Here is a 19,862-nt window from a genome sequence, read left to right as displayed (position 1 = left end):
AGAACAATCTAAACTGAACTAAACTGAGAACTCCAAATCCATAGGATCTATTTTGTATCCCCCCTGGACCATATGATAATTTCTGCTGCTCCCAAACTAGGGATGAACTAAACTCCTTCCACTGCCTAGACCGTTGATGGCCATTTCAGTATCATGTGTTCCCATCCCCATCCTAGACTCTCTTGTCTTTCTGTCACTTGCTATGTCTATCATGCAATCTCCAATTCTGTACATAAACCTCCACCTCCACCTCTTTGCTTCTATTCTGGTCTGTATTCCTTGAAGAAGGCAACTTCAGTGGTCTAATGGAAGGTAGAACTGTGTTTTCTACAACTTGATTTTTTTTTTACTGCACATTTATCTCTCAACTCCTTGAAATCTGACTTCTGCCTCTAGTATCCCACTGAAGCCCCATTCATAAAGTAACTCTCTTAGAGGCTGTTTTTCAGTTCTCATTCTCTCTCATTAGGCCTTAGAGGTCTAAACTTTGAAAGTATCTCAGTCATCTATTTCAGTCTCTGTATTTTAAAATGGAAAAATTGAGGGCGTAGGAAGTTTTTCTTAATGACATTTTCACCTATTCTTGAAACCTTGGAATCATCTTTGCCTCCTCCTTTACTCTCATGCCTTTGTAGCATGTCTTATATTTGACTTTTCTTGGAAAGGGGTGGAAAATTTCCCTTTTACTACCTAGTGTTAGAACCCTTAATACTTCATTTCTAGACTATTGTAATAGCTCCCAATAGGTCACCTGCATTTTAAGTTCTTTTTCAGTGCACAGTACTGCCAGATTAATTTTCCTAAAATATCGCTTTCATGTTAATTGTTCTGATGAACGTTCCATGGCTCCTCATTGTATTTAATGTGATTTCAGACTCTAGCCTGGCATGCAAGGACTCTCACAATCTGGCCCGATTCCACTTTTCCAGAAATACCTTCCCTGTACAAATCTTCTTCTCAAGCCAATCTGGTTAACCTGCTTTCTCCTATATAAGCTTTAAGAACTCCGGCTTCTATCCTGCTGAATTTGTTCTTATGCTCTGTCATTTGTTCCTGCCTCTCTTATTTCTTACGTCCTATTCCAATTTCTCTTTTTCCCTAACGACATCTTTGCCTTTTCAGAGCTCATATTTTGCTTATACCGGAGGAAGTTGGTGGCATAGTAGATAAACTGCTGGGCCTGGAATCAAGAAGACCCAGGTTCAGTTCTGGCCTCAGACACTAGTTGTATGATCCCAGTCAAGTCATTCAACCTCTGTCTCAGTTTCCTTCAGTGTAAAGTAGAGATAATAATAGTGCCTGTCTCTCAGGGTTGTTTTGAGGATCAAATGTAAATATTTATAAAAAGTGCTTAGTGCAGTGCTTGACACACAGTAGCCCTATATGGATGCTTATTCCCTGATTTCCCTTCAATTAGGATTTTATCATATGCTTCTTTGTATTTTCAACAATCTTTTTGTGTGTATGTCTTATCTCTCCAACTTAATCAAAAGCTTACTGAGGGAAGGAATTATATCTTCTGCTTTTAAAAATTCTCCCATTGTGCCTGTCATAATTCCTTAGACATAGTAGATCTTCACTAAAGTTTGTTTTGACTGACAGCTGTTTATATATGTAGTGCCTTGAAATATAGATGCAGTAGATACTGAATATGAATAACAAATATTTGTTAAATCTGACCTGGTATACCTTAGAGGCATTGGCATTTTTGGCATTTTTTTTGGTCATTAAAGTCAAACCCTTTTCATCAGATGATTGTAATTTGGTGTTTTCATTCATTTATTCTTTGTTTCCAGTGAAGCAAAGATCATTATATTTGAGAGCTAAAAACTCCTATAATTAATTTAACCCCACCAGTTCAGTCATATCTTGAAAAAGGAGTGTTTAAATCAGAGAGAACAGAAATAACTGAATGAGGAATAAATGAGCTCTAGTGTGAATGTGTTGGGGCAAGTGCATTTAATTAAACTTTACAAAGCAAGATAAGAATCAGTTTCAGACTTATCTGAAGATTTATTTATTCAACACTTGAAACAGGGATATGATCAAACTTTATAGAATCACCGAGTACAGTGGCTACAGACAGGTTAAAATTCTAAAAGTGAATTTGGCTAAAAGTGAATTTGATCAGCCAATCCAAAATATGAGAATTAGGAAGCAGTTATTTCAATTAGAAGGTAGTTAAGGTAAACAAAAAGTACATACTGTTTTATTCAATAATTTTAAGCATATCCAAATTAACTATTAAAAGGGTAAAAATATAAAGATGTAAATGTTTAAGAAAATCTTAGATAAATTTACAAATTAAAACCATAGACAAGCAAGACAGCTTTGCATGTTACATGTTGAATTTATTATATGGCGAGGAACAATTTTCCTTTTACAGAGCTGTTTTGAGTATTGTTTTTATTTTTCTTAATATATATTTTAAAATACAAGCATCTTGTTAAGAATAGTCACACAATGGTCCTCTTTTTTTTCTTTTGTTGTATATTGAAGTGCTCATTTTGGGGGCTATTTTAAGTTCAGAATTTTAAAAATAATGCATTCTTGCCTTGTGTGAGATTCTGTGTTCCTGTCTATTTTTTTTCCTCATAAATTTTCCTTAGAAAATATATTGTAAGTGCCGGAGACCTTACTTCTGGGCCTTTTAAAACCTTGGAGCTACTGACATATTCAGGTTGTCTGTTGGTTATGCCTTGTTCTCATCTTACATTTCCTGATTGTTATTTTTTATACCTCTTAAGGCACGTATCATTGGTAACATGTGACATTCTTTGGGCCATTTTTAATTTTGATTTTTTTTCCTATTAAAGAAAAAGATGGGGTTTTGTGTTAGCACTTTATGGTTTTTGAAAACTGTGTAATGTTTTAAATGCTTTATGGATTCAGTTAGATGATAAATTGTCTCCTAACCCCTTGAAAACTGTGTTTGATCTGATGTAAAGACTCAGAGTAGTTAAATAACTGTAGGCTTCAAATATTACCTCCAAGCACTGAAGAATGAGAAATAAACAAAACTAGGGGATCTGATAGCTCTACCTTGTAGAAGGGACTTTCGGACTCTAGTTAATAAGTTGTTAAACACTTCAGGTTCCAAAATTAAGTTATCAAACCCGAGTCTCATATTCATAGCTATAGAAACATTCAGAATTTAATATTTAAATTTTTTTCAAATTTAAATTGTGAGCTTTGACAATAAAAACAAGTGCAGACTAAGAAATGCAGAAAATACACTAAATTGTGCAGTATCTCTTTATTGCCTTTTCTTTTTCTTTCTCACTTTTCCCAGTCACTGTGATAGAAGTCACAAATCTTCAGAGATCATCTAGTCATTTTTTAGCCTAAAGTAGGAATATATTCTCCAGTATCTCTGACAGGTGAAAGTGTAGGACTTTGCAAGGATGCCCAATTCATTTTTAGAGAGCTTCATTTGTTCATTTCTAACCATAGCCTATGTGAAATGCAGGAGCTGGAAGTAGCTTGTGGATGTGTTTTCCTTCCTCATCCCTGCTTCTTAGTAGGTGGTATCGAATGCTGGCATTGAAATCAAGGAGAGAGCTGAGTTTTAATTCTACCTCAGATACTTATTAACTGTGGCCCTTAACAAATTACCCCTAATCTCTTTAGCTTTAGTTTTCCCATATATAAAATTGGGATAATAATAGTATTACTCACAGGTCGTGGGTATAAATGAGATAAAATATACATAAAGTTTCTTGTAAAACTTAAAGCACTATATACATTTCACCTTTTAAAAAACTAGCATATGACGTGAGATGTTAGTCTAAACCTAATTTCTGCCCCATTGCTTTCCAGTTTTCCCTGCAGTTTTTATCATATAGTAAATTTTATTTTTGTAGTTGGGGCTTGTTGTACACCACACCATTTTGTTCACTTGTTTCTGCAGGTTACACATCAGTACTCAATAGTTTCCATGATTACTGCTTTATAGTACAGTATCTGATCTGTTGGTGCTATTGGACTCTTTGGCCCAGTTATACCAGTACTAGGTCTATAGCCCAAAGAAGGGAAAACAACCCATACATACAGAAATAGGAATTGCAGTGCTTAGATAGACTACTCCTGAGGACTAATGATAAAGCATAATGCCCCCTGCCTGATGGAGATAGGAGATTTCTCATGCAGATTAAGATACTAATTTTTGGACCAATGTTTGATGTGTTTTGCTTGACTATGGTTATTTGTTAGGTATGCTTGTGTGAGAAAAGAGAGATGTGTTTTAATGGAGAGAGGGATTTAAGGGAACCTAGATATAGTAATGCCAAAAATAAGGAAGAGGGTATCATTGTAGCATTTTAAGGAAAAAAGCCCTGAAGACAACACAAAAGGAAATTTTAAAAAAAGCTAGCAAGATAGCTTTGAAACTAAATTGAATTGGTTATATTCTTTTTCAAAATGCAGGCTATTTATGGTAGAGGTCCATGTTTACATGTACAATCCTCATTTTCTTTGCTGCGTATGGAAATACTGCTTCCTCACCATAACTGCAAAGGTAGAAAGTGAGCTACATACAGAATTGAGAGCTGTTTTCTGTTGTTTGTTTGTGTGTGTGTGTGTTTTGTTTTGTTTTGTTTTTCCTTTTTTACCTTGGTTTGTTAGGGCCAGTGAATTTATCACCAAGTGATTAGCCTATTGTGCTTCTCCATAATCTGGCCTGGTCCTTGGAAAGCAGAAATGGTTTATTGACAGGACTTGATTTTAAGTCTTACCAGCCTGGTAAAATCTGTCACAGCTTATATTCCATTGACCCAACCTTCAAGAATTCAGGACTGCCCCCATGTCAAGACGAGATGATGAGTTGGTCATATAAGAAAACTAGTTTTTATCTACATAACACTGTATGATTAAAGCATTCATTAAGCACTTATATACACTTAACATTGTAGTCCTCAAATAAGGAAGTGAAAAAATGACCTCCACATGCTTATTATGCATTATCCCATTTTATTCTCTTATAGCAACCCTGTTATAAAGTATTTTCCCAATTGTATAGATGAAGAAACTGAGGTTCAGAGAGAGGAAGTGACCGGCCCAAGGATACGCAGCTGGCCAGTGGCCAGCCGAGCTAGGCCTGGCCCTCTGTCAGAGAGATGGAGTTAAGATCTTGTTATATTTAATGCCGTTTACATGGAAGCGTTTGTGTAACAGAACTTCTCTTCATTTGTCCTTAGGACATAGCCATTAGTAATAGTGCTGCTACATTGGTTACAAATTCTCTTCAATATAGCTTTTAAAATACTTTCTGAATTGTGTATTATTTGCATAGCTGGTGGAAAGGGAAGCTGAAATAGACATATTTTTGACTCTTAGCCTTTTAAGTCTCTTCATTCACATCTGCCTCTAATATCCCAACTATCACCCTAATAAAACTCATCCAAGATAATTACTTTTCCACCTCCTTTCCAGCAGCCATCTCACCTTTTTAGCCTAGAGGGGCTTTCTGCCCTCACTTCTGATTGCTGAGTCCCCATGTGGGCTCGCATTTGATGAGGTACTTGGGCCATGCTCCCTTCATTCCTAGCTCCCCTCTTCACTTTGTAGACTTTTCCATCTGTTCCCCAGAAGCTTTGCTCCACCTTGGCTCTCCCTATCCATCACCTTTTCCGTACCTAGCTCCCTTTTTTGTACTGTCTTTACCTGTTAGAATGTAAGCTCCTTGATGGTACACACTGTCTTTTTTCCTTCTATTTCTGTCTCCTGCACTTAACCCAGTACCTGGCACATAACGAGTGCTGAATAAATTCTTCAAGTCGCTTAACCTTTTTGGGCCTCAGTTTCTCATTTTGAAAATGATCTGTAAAAGCCTTTCTGATTATAAAATTCTCTGATCTTATTACTACATGCGAAAAGATCCAGCTAGTAAGAGGAAAGGATTGGTGTTTAAAAATAAGGTATATAATATCAGTTCAAAATATTTATTTTAATTTACTTTTTGTGATGAGACCAACACCAACCTCTGTTGTTCCAGATATGACAATGTATTTGTTACTAAAATTTTTTTGAAATTTGTTAACATTTTATTTCCTATGTTAAAATATATCCCTTGCCCTATTACAGTTTAATTAAGGGTAAAAGTAGACTTAGTTAAAAAAAAAAAAGATAGCATATAAGAGATTATTTGGAATTTTCTGTATAATACTGTTATAAAATATTAAAGAAGGAAATAGAGCAGTTTAAAAAGAACTGCCAAACAGATTCTTATCTAACACAATTAATTTGCTATCTAATGGTAATGGTAATAGATAATTTAAGGATAATCAATTTTTTTTTTAGGGTGACTGTTGGATCTGTATGGAACTCATGTCTACCTCGTTTGACAAGTTTTACAAATATGTATATAGTGTACTAGATGATGTTATTCCAGAAGAAATTTTAGGCAAAATCACTTTAGCAGTAAGTATCTGGGTTTTTTTTATTGTTTATTTTTCTAGTAATTATTTCAAATGTTAAATCTCTCTTAATATCTTTAAAAATTTACCAAAGAACAGTTGTATCACATCCACATATCTTCTTGCAGAAGGTTCTTACAGAGTCAATTTGTGGTTTACAGACATGATCTGCCTAACATTATTACTTGGGTTTATAAAAAATGATATTAGGTAAAATAATATTTTTATGGAAGCAATTTTACAACTGGCCTGTCAGCCGAATTATTTTGTAGCAGTGTTTCTAGCTTCACACAAGGTCCTAGTTAAAATATGTAAATGATATTATTTTGGACCTAGTTTAGTTGGGGCAAACCGATTTGGAGGTATTCCTTTAAAAGGAGAAAGCTTTAGAGATCTTGCATAAAAGAATTAGTATGTCAGGCACTTTGCCTTAACAGACTTTGTGAACTAGAAGTAGATCTTGTTATGACTTGAAAAAGAATTCATTTTGTTGATTATTTTTTCCCTTACCGCTTTTGCTTTTACCTTGTCCTAAAATTTCATGAATACTCTTTATAGTTAACATTCCTCAAATGATCAGCATGGATATGGTTGGGTTTTGCACTTTGTATGTTACTATCAAATTTAATTCAGGAGTCCTAGTTCCTTCCCTCTTTAACCAACTTAATTTTCTAATGATTAATAGTAATCTAAACAGTGATCTATTATGTCTCACCAACCAGATGTGACAAGAGCAACAAAAGAACAAAGATATGTGGGTTTATATAACTTCAGAGACTTAACAAAAGCACAGAGTTCATGACATCTGGGAAGAAGTCTTGAACGAGGGTTTGGTCTCCAACACATATAGATATCTAACAGAAATGTGTAACACCAAAAGCCATTAGATAAGTGATCCAAGAATACAAACAGTTTTCAAAAGAAGAATTACAAACTATTAGCAACCACATGAAAGAATACTTCAATTGCTAGTTAGAAAAATAAGAACCAAAACAACCCTGAGGCTTTACCTCATTAACCAGAAAATTGGTAAAGATGGCAGAAGATTAGAATAGTGAATGTTCAGTGGGTTGTGGAAATACATTAGGCATGCAAATACAGCTATTCTGGAAAACAAAATAAAATTAATATAATGTTCATATCTTTGACAAAGAGATTCCACTCTTAGAATATCAAAGAGGTTTTCTGTATACGTGAAAATGTTTATAATAGCATCTTTTATAGAAGCAAAAAGAATTGGAAAAAAAAAACTGGATGCCCTTCGTTTGGGAAATAGCTAAATAAATTGTGATACATGAATGGAATATTAACTGCGTTGTAAGAAATTGTGAATATTATAAATACAGAGAAGAACGGAAAATCATACATGAACTGAATTAAACAGAGCCAAGAAATCAGTGTATACAATGACTTTAGCAATATAAATTGAAATAAAAACTACCACAAAACAGTTAATAATACATATTTTAAAATTACAAAGAATAAGTTTTACTCCAAAAGAATATGAGCAAACATCACTTTTGCAGGGGTGAAAGTGGGGGGTCCTTGGGTGAGGAACATGGATCATGTTGTCTTTTCCTATGTATTGATCAGTTTTGATAATTTTATCTTTTCCTCTTTTTATTAAAAATAATTCTTTGTTACAATGGCTTTCTAGGTGAGATTGGGGGAGGGAGACAGGAAATTTTTTTTAAAAAGAATTCATGATGTGGGGGATTGTCTCTTTTTAAATTACTAGTAGAAAACTGTCTCATGAAATAGACGAGGGAATAATCCTTTTATCTGTCTTTATGCTAGACATTTTTATTTTTGAAGAAGCTCATAAGTACAACTTTTATTAATTTGTTTATTAAACACATCAGTTATTTTCTGTAACTGTCACATAGAGCAAGAAGTGTAAGAAACTAGGTTTTGCAATCACTTATAATTTCTAACTAAAATTATAATAGGTTACAAATTAATTAGGAACTTTTAAAAACTCAGAATACCTAAGTGTAACTTGTTCTAATTGACATATATTTCATTTCTCTGCTTTTTTTTTTCTAGACTGTGAAAGCACTAAACCACTTAAAAGAAAACTTGAAAATTATTCACAGAGGTAGGTAGGCATGGGCATTCTCTTTGTGGAAAAGAAATTAACTTTTTTTTTTTAATTTGAAATATCATTGAAAATTATGCCATACATATCATGGTATAATTTTTCTTTGAAAGCTGTTTTGCGTTGTTGGCAGCAGACACAGATGGCTCTCTTTTTAAAAAAAATTCCTTTTTATCTCATATAGCTCAATCTCACTAATACGAAGTTTAGAAACAAATTCAAACCTGCTAACAATTTATATTTAAGGTGTCCTTTTCTTTCATTGCGAAGCAGTTTTTCTTGATATGTGACTATATAGCTATATAAACGACTACTTTAAAGCTAATTTAGAAAACTAATATTGCCAAATGAAGAATTCCACAAACTGTCAAAATTGGATTAAGGGACTTAAGTTGTTGTATTCTTTCACCAGCCTGGGCAAAACTGCTCTTCATCATTAGGAAGCACTGCTCTACCTCTGAGATACCCAACTTGGTCTTCTTCCTCTTGTTATTTCCTTTGATAGATCTGCTCAATAGCTGTTTCAGACTACCTTTCTTCTCAAGTCACCAACTTCTCATCTTCTTTACTGAGAAGATAAAATATGTGCAACATGAGCTCTTGTATTTACTCTCATTTCCATTTCAATAAATCTTTCATTTTTAGAATGATGAACACAGGAGTGGGTTTGAAACCTACCTTAGGCATATTCTAGCTGTGTGATCATGGACAAGTACTCACTGTAAAACAGGAATAGTAATTTTTGTGCTATCTTTTCACAGGTTTGTTTGAAAGAAAGTTCTTTGTGAACCTTAAAGTGGTAAAAATCAGTCAACATATATAGAATTCTTTCATAAACCTTGAAGTGTTATATAAATCCTAGCTATTATTATTATTATTATAAAAAATGCAAGTCGTTATTATTCCATCTAGTCTCAAAGGAAATAACGTTCTACTTCCTGCTGTAAATCTAGCCCTTTCACTTTGGCCTTTGATTTATTTCTGAATCCAGAGGGACAGTGTTGCCACTTGTAGTTTCTGGTTCTCCAGGATCTCTAGTCTCTCCATTTTTCTCTGACTTTAGAAATACGGATGTGTGTATATGTGCACAGATGCATATATAAATTACAATTTATACACCCCTGTATATACACATATATGTAGATATGTTTTCTTTTCTTTCTTTCTTTTTTTTTTTTTTTTTGGAGGGGAAGGCAGGGCACTTAGGGTTAAGTGACTTGCCCAAGGTCACGCAGCTGGTAAGTGTGTCAGGTGTCTGAGGCCATAGTTGAACTCAGGTCCTCCTGACTCCAGGGCTGGTGCTCTACTCACTGTGCCACCTAGCTGCCCCCTATGTTTTCTTATCTACATATATTTTTCACTATTTTTTTGAAGGCACTCCTTTTCTATACTGCTGAACTAATTTAATGCATAATCCATTCTTGCTGCTTCCATTCCTCTCCACCTACTCTTTCGTCTCCTTAAAATCTGGCTTCTATACTTACCATTCTGTTTGGATTATACCCTTAAAGATTGCTGTTAACCTTAATCACTCATTCACTATATAGCTGTTGAGCACCTGCCATGTGTATTATAGCACTGTGTTAATTTCATTGGTGGCTACAAAATAATAGGAAAGGTCAAGGCACACGGAGGTCCACATGAGTGCACCAGACGAAGTGGAGTGGCAGGTTCGTGTGAAAAATTGGTGGAATAAGGTCAAAAAGGTACACTGGGCCCAGGTTGTGAAAGACTTTGTATTTCAAACTAAAGAGCTTGGATTTTATTCGTGGTCTAGAAGTTGCTTTATGAAGGTTCTACAACATTGGAGCAGAAAAAGGAAACAAATATTGAAGGAAGATTAAACTCTTTTATTTTATTTTTTTTGATTAATGTCATTCTTGATGAAGGAAAGCAGGGGATGTTCAAGCCTGGGCCTGCAGGGTTACTGCCTTAGGTGAATTTACAGTGTTATCGCACGCACACACACACACACACACACACACACACACACACACACACACACACTTATATAGTTGAACAAAAGCAGAGTAGTAGCAAGGAACTCAGGGAAAAGTGGGTAGACAAAGTTAGCTTAAGTAAAAGGTTTAAGTAGGGAAGTAGTGGACAGTGAATCGTAAAGGTAGTTTGGGGGCAGATTCTGCAAATCCTCGTCATATTAATTTCTTTATCCCATAGGTAATGTGGAGCCATTGAAAGTTCTTAAGGAAGAGACAAGCATGAGAAAATCACCAGGAGACTAGTTAGAAGGCTACAGCACCTGCTAATTTGTAGCACAGAATTTAACACATTTTGTATTGTTCTGTATTCTTTTATTTTTATTTGTCTTACGTCTGTGTAGGCAGGGATATATATTGCTTATATTTGCCATAATATCCAGCATAGCCTTCTCTGTTTAGCAGAGTATACATTTAACTGATTGGTATTTGGTTGTTTGGGGGAGGTTGGTTAGTGATAGGAAGATTTCATTAGAATATGAATGTTAATATCTTGTTTCTTTGGGGATGAATCACATAAAACTAGTGATCTGATTTTTTTGTTTGTTTTTTATCATAGTGGTCAAAACTTATTTCTATGTTTATCCTTGCTGGTTCTTTATATATCATTCATCTCCTTACTTACTGTTGTGGTTGTCCTGACAAATTGCCATAAAGGACTGTGCTCTCTTTCATAGAACTTTAATTTTAGAAACACATTATAGCAGCATTAGTCACAAAGACAAATTTATATAACATGTAAGGTTTGTGGCAACATGGTATAGTGACCATATCCAGACGGTCTCAAATCCAGGAAGACCACTTTTGACACATACTGGTTGTGTGACTGCAGAAAACCTTCAGTGGTTACGTGTTGCTTAAGGATAAAATGCAAAGTTTTTCTTTCTGATGTATATGACCTTCTGTGGTCTGGCTTCTACTTAACTTTCTAGCCTTTATTTACGTTGCTTCCATCCAAATACCAAACTTAACATGATGCTTCCAACTTCCATGCATTCATACTGTCTGCCCTTTATGGTTGTAGTACACTCTTCATTTCCACTATTCTGAAACCTTATCTTTCATGGCATAGCTTAGTTGTCCCCCTCCCAAGGGAAAGAACTCTCTTTTTCAGACTTTCTTTGAGAATTTGTCAGGATACCTCCTTTGTCCTCAACCTACCTTAACCTTGTATTGTATCTTATATTTATCTAGGAGCATGTCATATTCTCTATCAGTCCTGCCCCCCCTCTCCCAGGCTATAAGTTCCTTGAGGGAAAGAACTGGATCATTGTTGCTTTTGTTTCCACAATGCCACGCATATAGCAGGTGTTTAATGAGCAAATTCGAATGTGTTGTCCTCCTGTTTGAATCTACAAGTGCTCTTTAGATGATCTACCTTAATTGGATCTTATGGCAAGCTGTCTTTGCAAGTTTGTTTTCTTCTCAGCTGCTTTTTTCCCCCTCTCTTTTGTAATGCACTTCTGATTCTGGTTTCCATCCTCCTCAGTTATGTTTTACAAATGAGCTTGTATTCTAAACCTTTGCTCTCTTTGGCTGTCATCCTGTGCCTTGGCCGTGAGATTGTATTTGCTGGCTGAGACAATTACTAGTCTTTTTTGTCTTAATATCAGTAACAGTTTTGCATTGGTTAAATGTCCTAATCATTGTCCTATTGTCCTGTTTTTCATAGTCGTCAGCTTATTTAAAAATAGCTTTGGTTGGAGCAGCTATAATCACATGGTGTCTTTTCATCTTAATCTTCCACTTTCATATTTATTTTGACCTTTGCTCTAAACAGTTGATGATCTGACTGCACAGAGACAGCTGATTCTGAGATGACTGCTACCTCTGTAACCAGTCATTTCTTGTCTATTAAGGTATAGTCAACTTTGGTTTTTTGTTTGTTCGTTTGTATTCTGTGTTATGTAGTGTTCACCACGGCAACACCTTCTGATTCAGCTGGAAGAAGAGTCTTCATCAAGTACAAATGTTAAGTCTTCTGAATGCCAGGCACAGACCTTTTGCCTCTTTCATTTCTTAATCCTGAACCCTATTTTCCAATCATATTCACAGTCTTCCCATGAACCCAATCTTCACATTGAACTGACTTAATATCAAGTTACATGTTGACCTAATTTAGAAAATTCAATCATAGTATACATAGATTTTTCTACTTATCCATACACTGAAGTAGCTCTTGGCTCATGAACTTCAATTATTTTTGTTTGCTTTTATCTTTGGGAGTACTGACATACAAGATGACCAAATATCACATAAAATGATATTTGTTATTGCCTTTGATCACGCTTTGAAACCAGTTCCACTAGCTCTGTGCATTACTATGATGAGTGATTTTGGACAGGTCACTTAACCTTTCCATGCCTCAGTTTTCCAATCTGTAAGATGATGTGTATGAATTAGATAGACTTTATTTACAAAACATAGAGTAAAAAAGACTTTTTAATATTCCATTTTCTGCTACTGCACCACTGGAAAAGGGGTCATTTTGTGTTTTTATGCATTTTGTGATTCATCCTGACCAAAATAATTCATCACCTGATTGCCAAGCTTGTAGTGTGAATGAGACACTTTGAACTTAACTAACCTGGTCCTCAGATAGTAGGTCTGTCTTGAAATTTTTTCCAGCATAGTCTTTGAGAACCAAGAGTGACTTTGAGAACCAAGGCCAGAGGAAGACTACTTTTAAATATCTTTGGAATTTGAGAATTGTTGAGTAACAGTCTTTTTGGCTCCATGACCAATCTTCTTTGGCACAGCCCCCCTTCATTTCTCATCATAGGATACAAGAGAACAACAATAAATCTCTGGTTGTGCATGCCCTTTAGCAAGCAGCTAGAACCCCTCTGTCACCAGAAGTGAACTAAGTATGCAGTCACCTGGAAAAGGCCATTATTTAGGCTCAGCTCCATGGGAAGTCTCCCACATTAGCAAATTGGGAATTCCCCCAGTTGTCCCCATTATTTAGGCATAGGGACTGAGCACTATGGATCTTCTTTCATCCATCCATCCATCCATCCATCCATCCATCCATCCATCCATCTATGATTTTATTGGCATAGGAAACTCACAAGTGAAGAGTATCCCTCCAATATAGGCCATCAACTTCTCTGCAATTTATATCTTCAGAGAGTTGCTTAAAGCACCTATAGGTTAAGTGATTTGCCTAGTGTCACACAATTAGTATGTGTCAGAGGTAGGTCTTGAACCCAAGTCTTCTTGGCATTCATGTCATTTCTCTGTCCCCTATACCATGTTTCCTCCATTATACATGGACACAAATTCATTCAGGATCTCTGGTTTTAGAAATGAAGTCTTGTGACAAGGAAAAGAAACAATCACAACATTGAGGATAACTAATTTTCTTATTCTCAGTGACTCCTCCTTTATTTGAAAAGGTTAAAAAGCAATTACCTAGAGTTTCTTCCTTCTTTCCTTCCCTCTCCCTCTCCCTCTCTCTGTCCATCTCACACACAGACACAGACACACACGCAGACACAGACAGACACACACACACACACACACACACACACACACACACACACACACACACACTGGGTTAGGGAAAAGTAGGGTTGTAATTTTCCTGATGGAACATTAGTTCTTTTCACTAACAGCTATTTGGCTAAGGACACTGCCCCACAGTACAAGCTGGGGACTGAAGGAGACGAAAGGCATTTTAATCTTGTCACTGACACAGAAGTCTTCCCTGAGATTCTAGTGCTTACATCCCTATGTAGGGATCTCTTGAAGGCACAGCTCACACAGTCAGAGAAACCACTGTAGATAGCTTTGAGAAAACCAAAATATTATGGAAATGACCAGGTTCAACATTTCACAAAAGTCGTCTTTGCCAGGGTAGCTGTCTGAGGGAAAAAGAAAATCATTTTCAAGATCTCCATTTTTCTAAATGCCAGCCCAGGGCAATCAACTTGAGGGCCACCTGGCATGAGACAATGGTGGAAAAACATAAAGATAGTTTACTCAGTTGGCCTTAGCTAAAAGTTTACCCTTCCTTTATTGTGCCTGCTATTTGAAGGAGGTTCAGGCAGTACTTCACCAGGAAAGCTGGGAAAGAAGAGATTACCTAAATACAGATTACCTAAAGAAGTCTTTTGTGAGCAAGAATTTTGAGATACCCTGTTTAATGAAGCTAGAAAAATAGATTGGGACCAAACTGTGAAGGGCTTTGAAAGCTAAACAGAGGAGCCGTATAATCTGATCTAAGAGGAATAGGAAGCCATTGAGTAGGGGAGTGACATGATCATATCTGTGATTAAGGAAAAAATCACTTGGGCAGCTGTATGGAGGTAGGGACTTGCTGTCTGGAGATTATTTAGAAGGTTAATACAGTAGTCCAGGTGTGAAGTGATGGGGATCTGAAATAAGTTAGTGGCTATATGAATAGAGACAAGGAATTGAATAAAAGATATATTGCAGAGGTAGAAAAGGCAAGTTTTTGCAGCTGATTAGAGATGAGATGAGGAAGAGTGAGGAGTTGGATATTATCAAGATTGCATACCTGGAAGATTGGGAAGTGGTGGAGATGGTTGTACTTCAGATAGAAACAGGCAAGATTCAATCTATGCAAGGTAGATTTTGGGGGAAAATAATATTTGGTCATGTTGAATTTCAGATGTCTCTGGGATATGTAGCTTGAAATGTCTAATAGGCAGTTAGTGATATAGAATTGAAGCTTAGAGGAGAAACTGAGTCTGGATTTAATGCAATTGTAAGTTAATAGAAATGATGACTAAAACCCATGAAAGCTGATGGTAGTGTTAGTAGTAAAGAGAAGAGGGCCTAGGTCAGAGCCGTGGGCAATATCCGAAGTTACAGGGTATGATCCCAAGATTATGAGTGGCCAGGCATAATGAGAACCACTAGAGACAGTAAATGTTAGAGGCAGGACTTGAACACATATCTATTTTTCTGACTTGAGGCTCATTTATCTGATGTACCACACTTGTTTTTCTCTTTGTGTATGTATATTCATATGCTTATATAAAAATGTATTCTCCTAGTTCTTACAAAATCCTGTACCAAACTCATCCCCTCATCTCTGTGAAAAGGCATAAACATTGCCTGAATATTTTCTATGGCATCCTTTTATTATTACTTGTGGTTTGATTATAAGGAACATTTAGAAAAATCATGTTTTCCTAATTTTAATGGAAATTAAATCTTTATACTCCAGAATCTGTGTGACACTTTTTTAAGGAGAAGAAAGTCACCTTTCATCCACATCTGTAGATGTTTGTATCTTATAAAGTCAGCTTTTGCCATGTTCTTCCCTTTTTATAATTAAAGGCATAAATGTTAGAGTAAGTATTATGTTGGGTTTTTTTTTCCTTGAGAATTGGTAGATCAAGCATTACACTTAATGTTACTTGCTCAATCTTAGTGCCAGAAAGGACCTCAGATATTTTCTCGTGTCTCCTCCTCCATTTTACAAATGAGGAAATGAGTTATAGAGCTGTGAAGTGACTTGCTGAAGGTCACATAGCAAGTAAGCATTGGAGTTAGTAAATACTAATTTAATGTTTGCTGTTCATAGTCCATAACTACCATTTTTATCATTCTTTTTCTTAAATTAACATTTATGTAGTGAATTTCATTTATCTTTTACAGACATCAAACCTTCCAATATTCTTCTGGATAGAAGTGGAAATATTAAACTCTGTGATTTTGGCATTAGTGGACAACTTGTGGACTCCATTGCCAAAACAAGAGATGCTGGGTGCAGGCCATACATGGCAGTAAGTTTAATGCCTTAATTGGTGTGTGTTATTTATCATGTTGGTGATCTGATAACTTTTGCTACATGACCTTCTATAGAACTGTCCTCTATTCATACTATACTACCTACCTAGAATGTTCTGCCCCATTTCTCTTCGCCTCGCTAAGTTCTACTAACCCAACTCAAATCCTCCATCTGCCAAAGTGATCTTTCCCTCCTTTGAACACCTATAACACTTTTTGTCTTTGCCTGTTATTTAGCACTTATCGATAGTCTTGTGAATGTTCATTAGCCTTTTCTGTGCCTATTCTGTGTCTCCAGTTTAATTTATTCTTTGGAAACAAGGCCTGTGTTTATAAGGTTTTGTGATTATGCAGTGCGTGCCAAGCTCGGTGCTTTGCATACAGGTTTTGGCGAATGTTTGTTGGTGATGCTGGTGTTCACATTTCTCAAACTGGTATTGAAAGCATTTTCGACTTGGTGGCTTTGAGTATTAGCTATACAAATATTACATATGCTATTAATACAGAGATTACAGAGAAAAAACATAGTAACTGCATCTCCTTTGACCTTGTGACACTTTTTTTGGGGGTTTAAAGACTTGTTTATGGCACAGGCAAGTTGAGACGAGTTGAAACTTTGGGGAATCGCAAAATAATATTGCTATGCACTTTTTCTAAAGTTTTATTTCAGAATTTTTCATCAGTATTCATTGTTGGCGTTGCTCTATCCCTTTCAGGTTTTAGATATTACTACCGTAATTGACTCTTTTATAAAAGTAATTTTGTAAAGTATTTTACTGGTCAATTTTTGAAAATAATTTTTGTAGCATAGATATTAATTACTTGTTAAATTTTTCATAGAATTTGCCCATATTTTCATGTAGATTAAGGTCTTTGGTAGTTCCTTTATAACTTGAAAATCTAAGCCATGTTGTTTTGTTAAATTTCCTTACTTTGCTATTTTGATTCCTAATTCTCTTTTGATTTGTTCCCCTATATGGGTTAGAAAAAAGTTTTTTTCAGATTATATTAGTTGAAAAATTTTGATTGGTGTAAATCTAGAGGCCTGTAACTTTGTTCAACGACCTCACATCTCATTATGTATCATTTATTTGGATAAAGAGATGTGATAGGTATCTAATTTGTGCATAATATAAATAATATTGAACAATTTTATCACTGTTTATCATTTTTAATGAGTGACAGGTAAAAATAAATATCTTTATTCAGTTTTCAAATGATACAAAGCTAGCAGGAATAGCTATTGGAGGACTGGGCATATCTAAGGAGAGAAAATTTAGTAGGTATAAGTATAATTTACCTTTATGGGTTTTTTTAAAAAGTCAGCTTTATAGCTATAGATGTGCTTACTTAACATTTCTTTTCTAAAAGATTATGAGATATCTAGGGGACCACAAGCTCACTATTAGGCTTCATTGTGATATGGTTGCCAAAGAAGCTAATGCTGTCCTCAGCCTCATTAAGAGGTAGAGTGCAATGCACTGGGTCCTATCACCAGTTGCATTTCTATAGTAATGATAAGCCTGAGAGTGTCCGAAACAGAGTGACCCCTTAGGGAAGAGCTTTGAGATTGCCATGTGAGGAAGAAAAGACATAGCCAAGATTTTGTAGCTTTATTCACAAATTTGAAAAATTATCATATGTAAGAGAAATTGAACTTTTTCTACTTGTCCCTGGAGGGTAGAACTAGGAGCAATGGGTAGAAGTTACAGAGAGGCAGATACAGACTTCATGCAAGGTAAAATTTCTTGACTATTAAAGATATCCAAAAATAAAATGGGTAGCCTTTGAAGGGACCAACCACCCCACCCCCCATTTACAGATGAGGACACTGAGACAGAGAAGTTGAGTGACACTTGCCCCAAGTCCTCTCACTCCTGTTTCTGCTATATCACATTGATTATAATAGTGGCTTCTTCCTAACTAGAGGCCTTAATGCAAAAGCAACTTTAAATGACCATTTGTTGGGTATTTAGAGGGAATTCATTGCCAGGTAAGGATGGTACTTGATAATTTGAGGTCCTATCCAGCTGTAACAATCTGTGATTCTGTTGAAATGTTAAAAAAAAAATATGCATAGGCTAGACTGATTCTTCAAAATTAACCAAATAAGCATAAATATAAATTTCTAACTTTAGGCTGTAGAAGACAAGTATACACATATGGTATTGGAGGATGGAAGTGGGAGCTTAATAGTTCATATGAAAAAGATCAGGACCTCCCTTAGTACCATTGATAGGAGGATTCAGGTCCTGGGAACAGGTAGTCCAGTTTAGAGAACTATACTTAGAGAGAGAAATTACCAAACTAGAGTTTGCTCCAAGGGGAGTGATAGGTTTGTGAAGGACTTAGATTCTGTGTCATGAAGAATAGTTCAAAGAGCAGAGTATTTATTTGAAAAGCTGACATATGGAAGAGGGAATTGACTCATTCGATATTAATCCAGGGGGCAGAGTACCAGCTAGTGGGTAGAGTTATAGAAAAACAGATATCTGATTTATACATTCCCACATTTTCAGATGCTGATCCATTGTTTCCAAGCCCTCCATGCAAATTCAGCCCACATTTTACCTTGGTGTGATGATGCAAGATTGCCATCTAGTGACCCAAAATGATATCATCATAGTGTAAAAGAACAGATTTGGTAGATGGGAATAAAGAAGATAGTACAATACTTTTATGTTTTGGCTAAGTGATTCCTTTCAAACTGTGCTGCCATTTCTACTTTTACCATTTGTGAACATTCAAACATTCTGTAGTGATCAAATTGTTCCCTGAATTCTTGTATTTAAAAAAAAAATCTATTCCTGGTCTTTCCTCATAACCACCCCCCATCCCCACCCCCTAACCCCTCTCCCTGCCCTTGTGCTCTAGTTGTCTGAGAAGAAGGGGAAAAAAAATCACCATCTGTGTGTGTTGCTGTATTATTAAGTATATCTCATTTGAAGCAACCATTTCTGTGTATGGAATATAAAAATTGCCAAGCACTGTACAGCAGAATATCATAGCTCTAACAATGGAATATAGTATAGAAAAATATAATTATCCTCCTCAACATCCGTCTCAGAGTCTTAAAATATATACTGATGTTGATGAGCTCTTAAATTCTGTACATCAGTTTTTTCAAAAACCTATTGTGGGTTGAAGCTATTTATTTCAGCCTGTGGTAATGAGTTGTATAACTTTTTAATTACCTGTTGTATAGAGGTATAAGTAGTTATTATTAAATGCCTGGCACATAGTAGGATTTCTCTCTCTAATCTGTTCAGTGATTTCATTAGCTCCCATGTACTCAGTTATCATCTCTGCAGGTAATTCCCAGATCTATATATCCAGCCCGAGTCCCAGTCCCATATCACCAGCTCTCTCTTGAACATTTCCAGCAAGGTAGAAACTTCTTTCCCTCATCTTGATGCCTGGGATATTTGGGAGGAAAACCAGTGATAGATTTAAAAAAAGAAAATGCAGGAGTTCATTGACCAGTTTGATCACTACAAAAAAACTCATAAGTGTTCGTGAATACTTAGGCATCTCAGATTCATTATATCTAAAACAGAATTCATTCTCCTTTCGCCTTCCAAATTTCCCTGT

The 19,862-nt window shown here is 35.7% G+C and overlaps 1 protein-coding gene across 4 annotated transcripts in view; it reads left to right on the top strand.

Annotated features, from left to right (window-relative positions):
• MAP2K4 (mitogen-activated protein kinase kinase 4) overlaps positions 1 to 19,862 on the top strand; it is a 207,426-nt gene that overhangs the window by 167,085 nt on the left and 20,479 nt on the right. For all 4 annotated transcript variants that reach the window (XM_036756184.1, XM_036756183.1, XM_036756181.1 and 1 more), the window contains 3 exons: positions 6,298 to 6,417; positions 8,460 to 8,511; positions 16,140 to 16,267. In XM_036756184.1, coding sequence (XP_036612079.1) covers positions 6,298 to 6,417; positions 8,460 to 8,511; positions 16,140 to 16,267 — 300 coding nt within the window. The remainder of the gene's footprint in view (positions 1 to 6,297; positions 6,418 to 8,459; positions 8,512 to 16,139; positions 16,268 to 19,862) is intronic.

This window comes from Trichosurus vulpecula, chromosome 4, assembly GCF_011100635.1.
Source record: "Trichosurus vulpecula isolate mTriVul1 chromosome 4, mTriVul1.pri, whole genome shotgun sequence".
Taxonomy (NCBI): Eukaryota; Metazoa; Chordata; class Mammalia; order Diprotodontia; family Phalangeridae; genus Trichosurus; species Trichosurus vulpecula.
The sequence above is the reverse complement of the archived record's forward strand: the minus strand, read 5'-3'. Positions and strand labels throughout refer to the sequence as shown.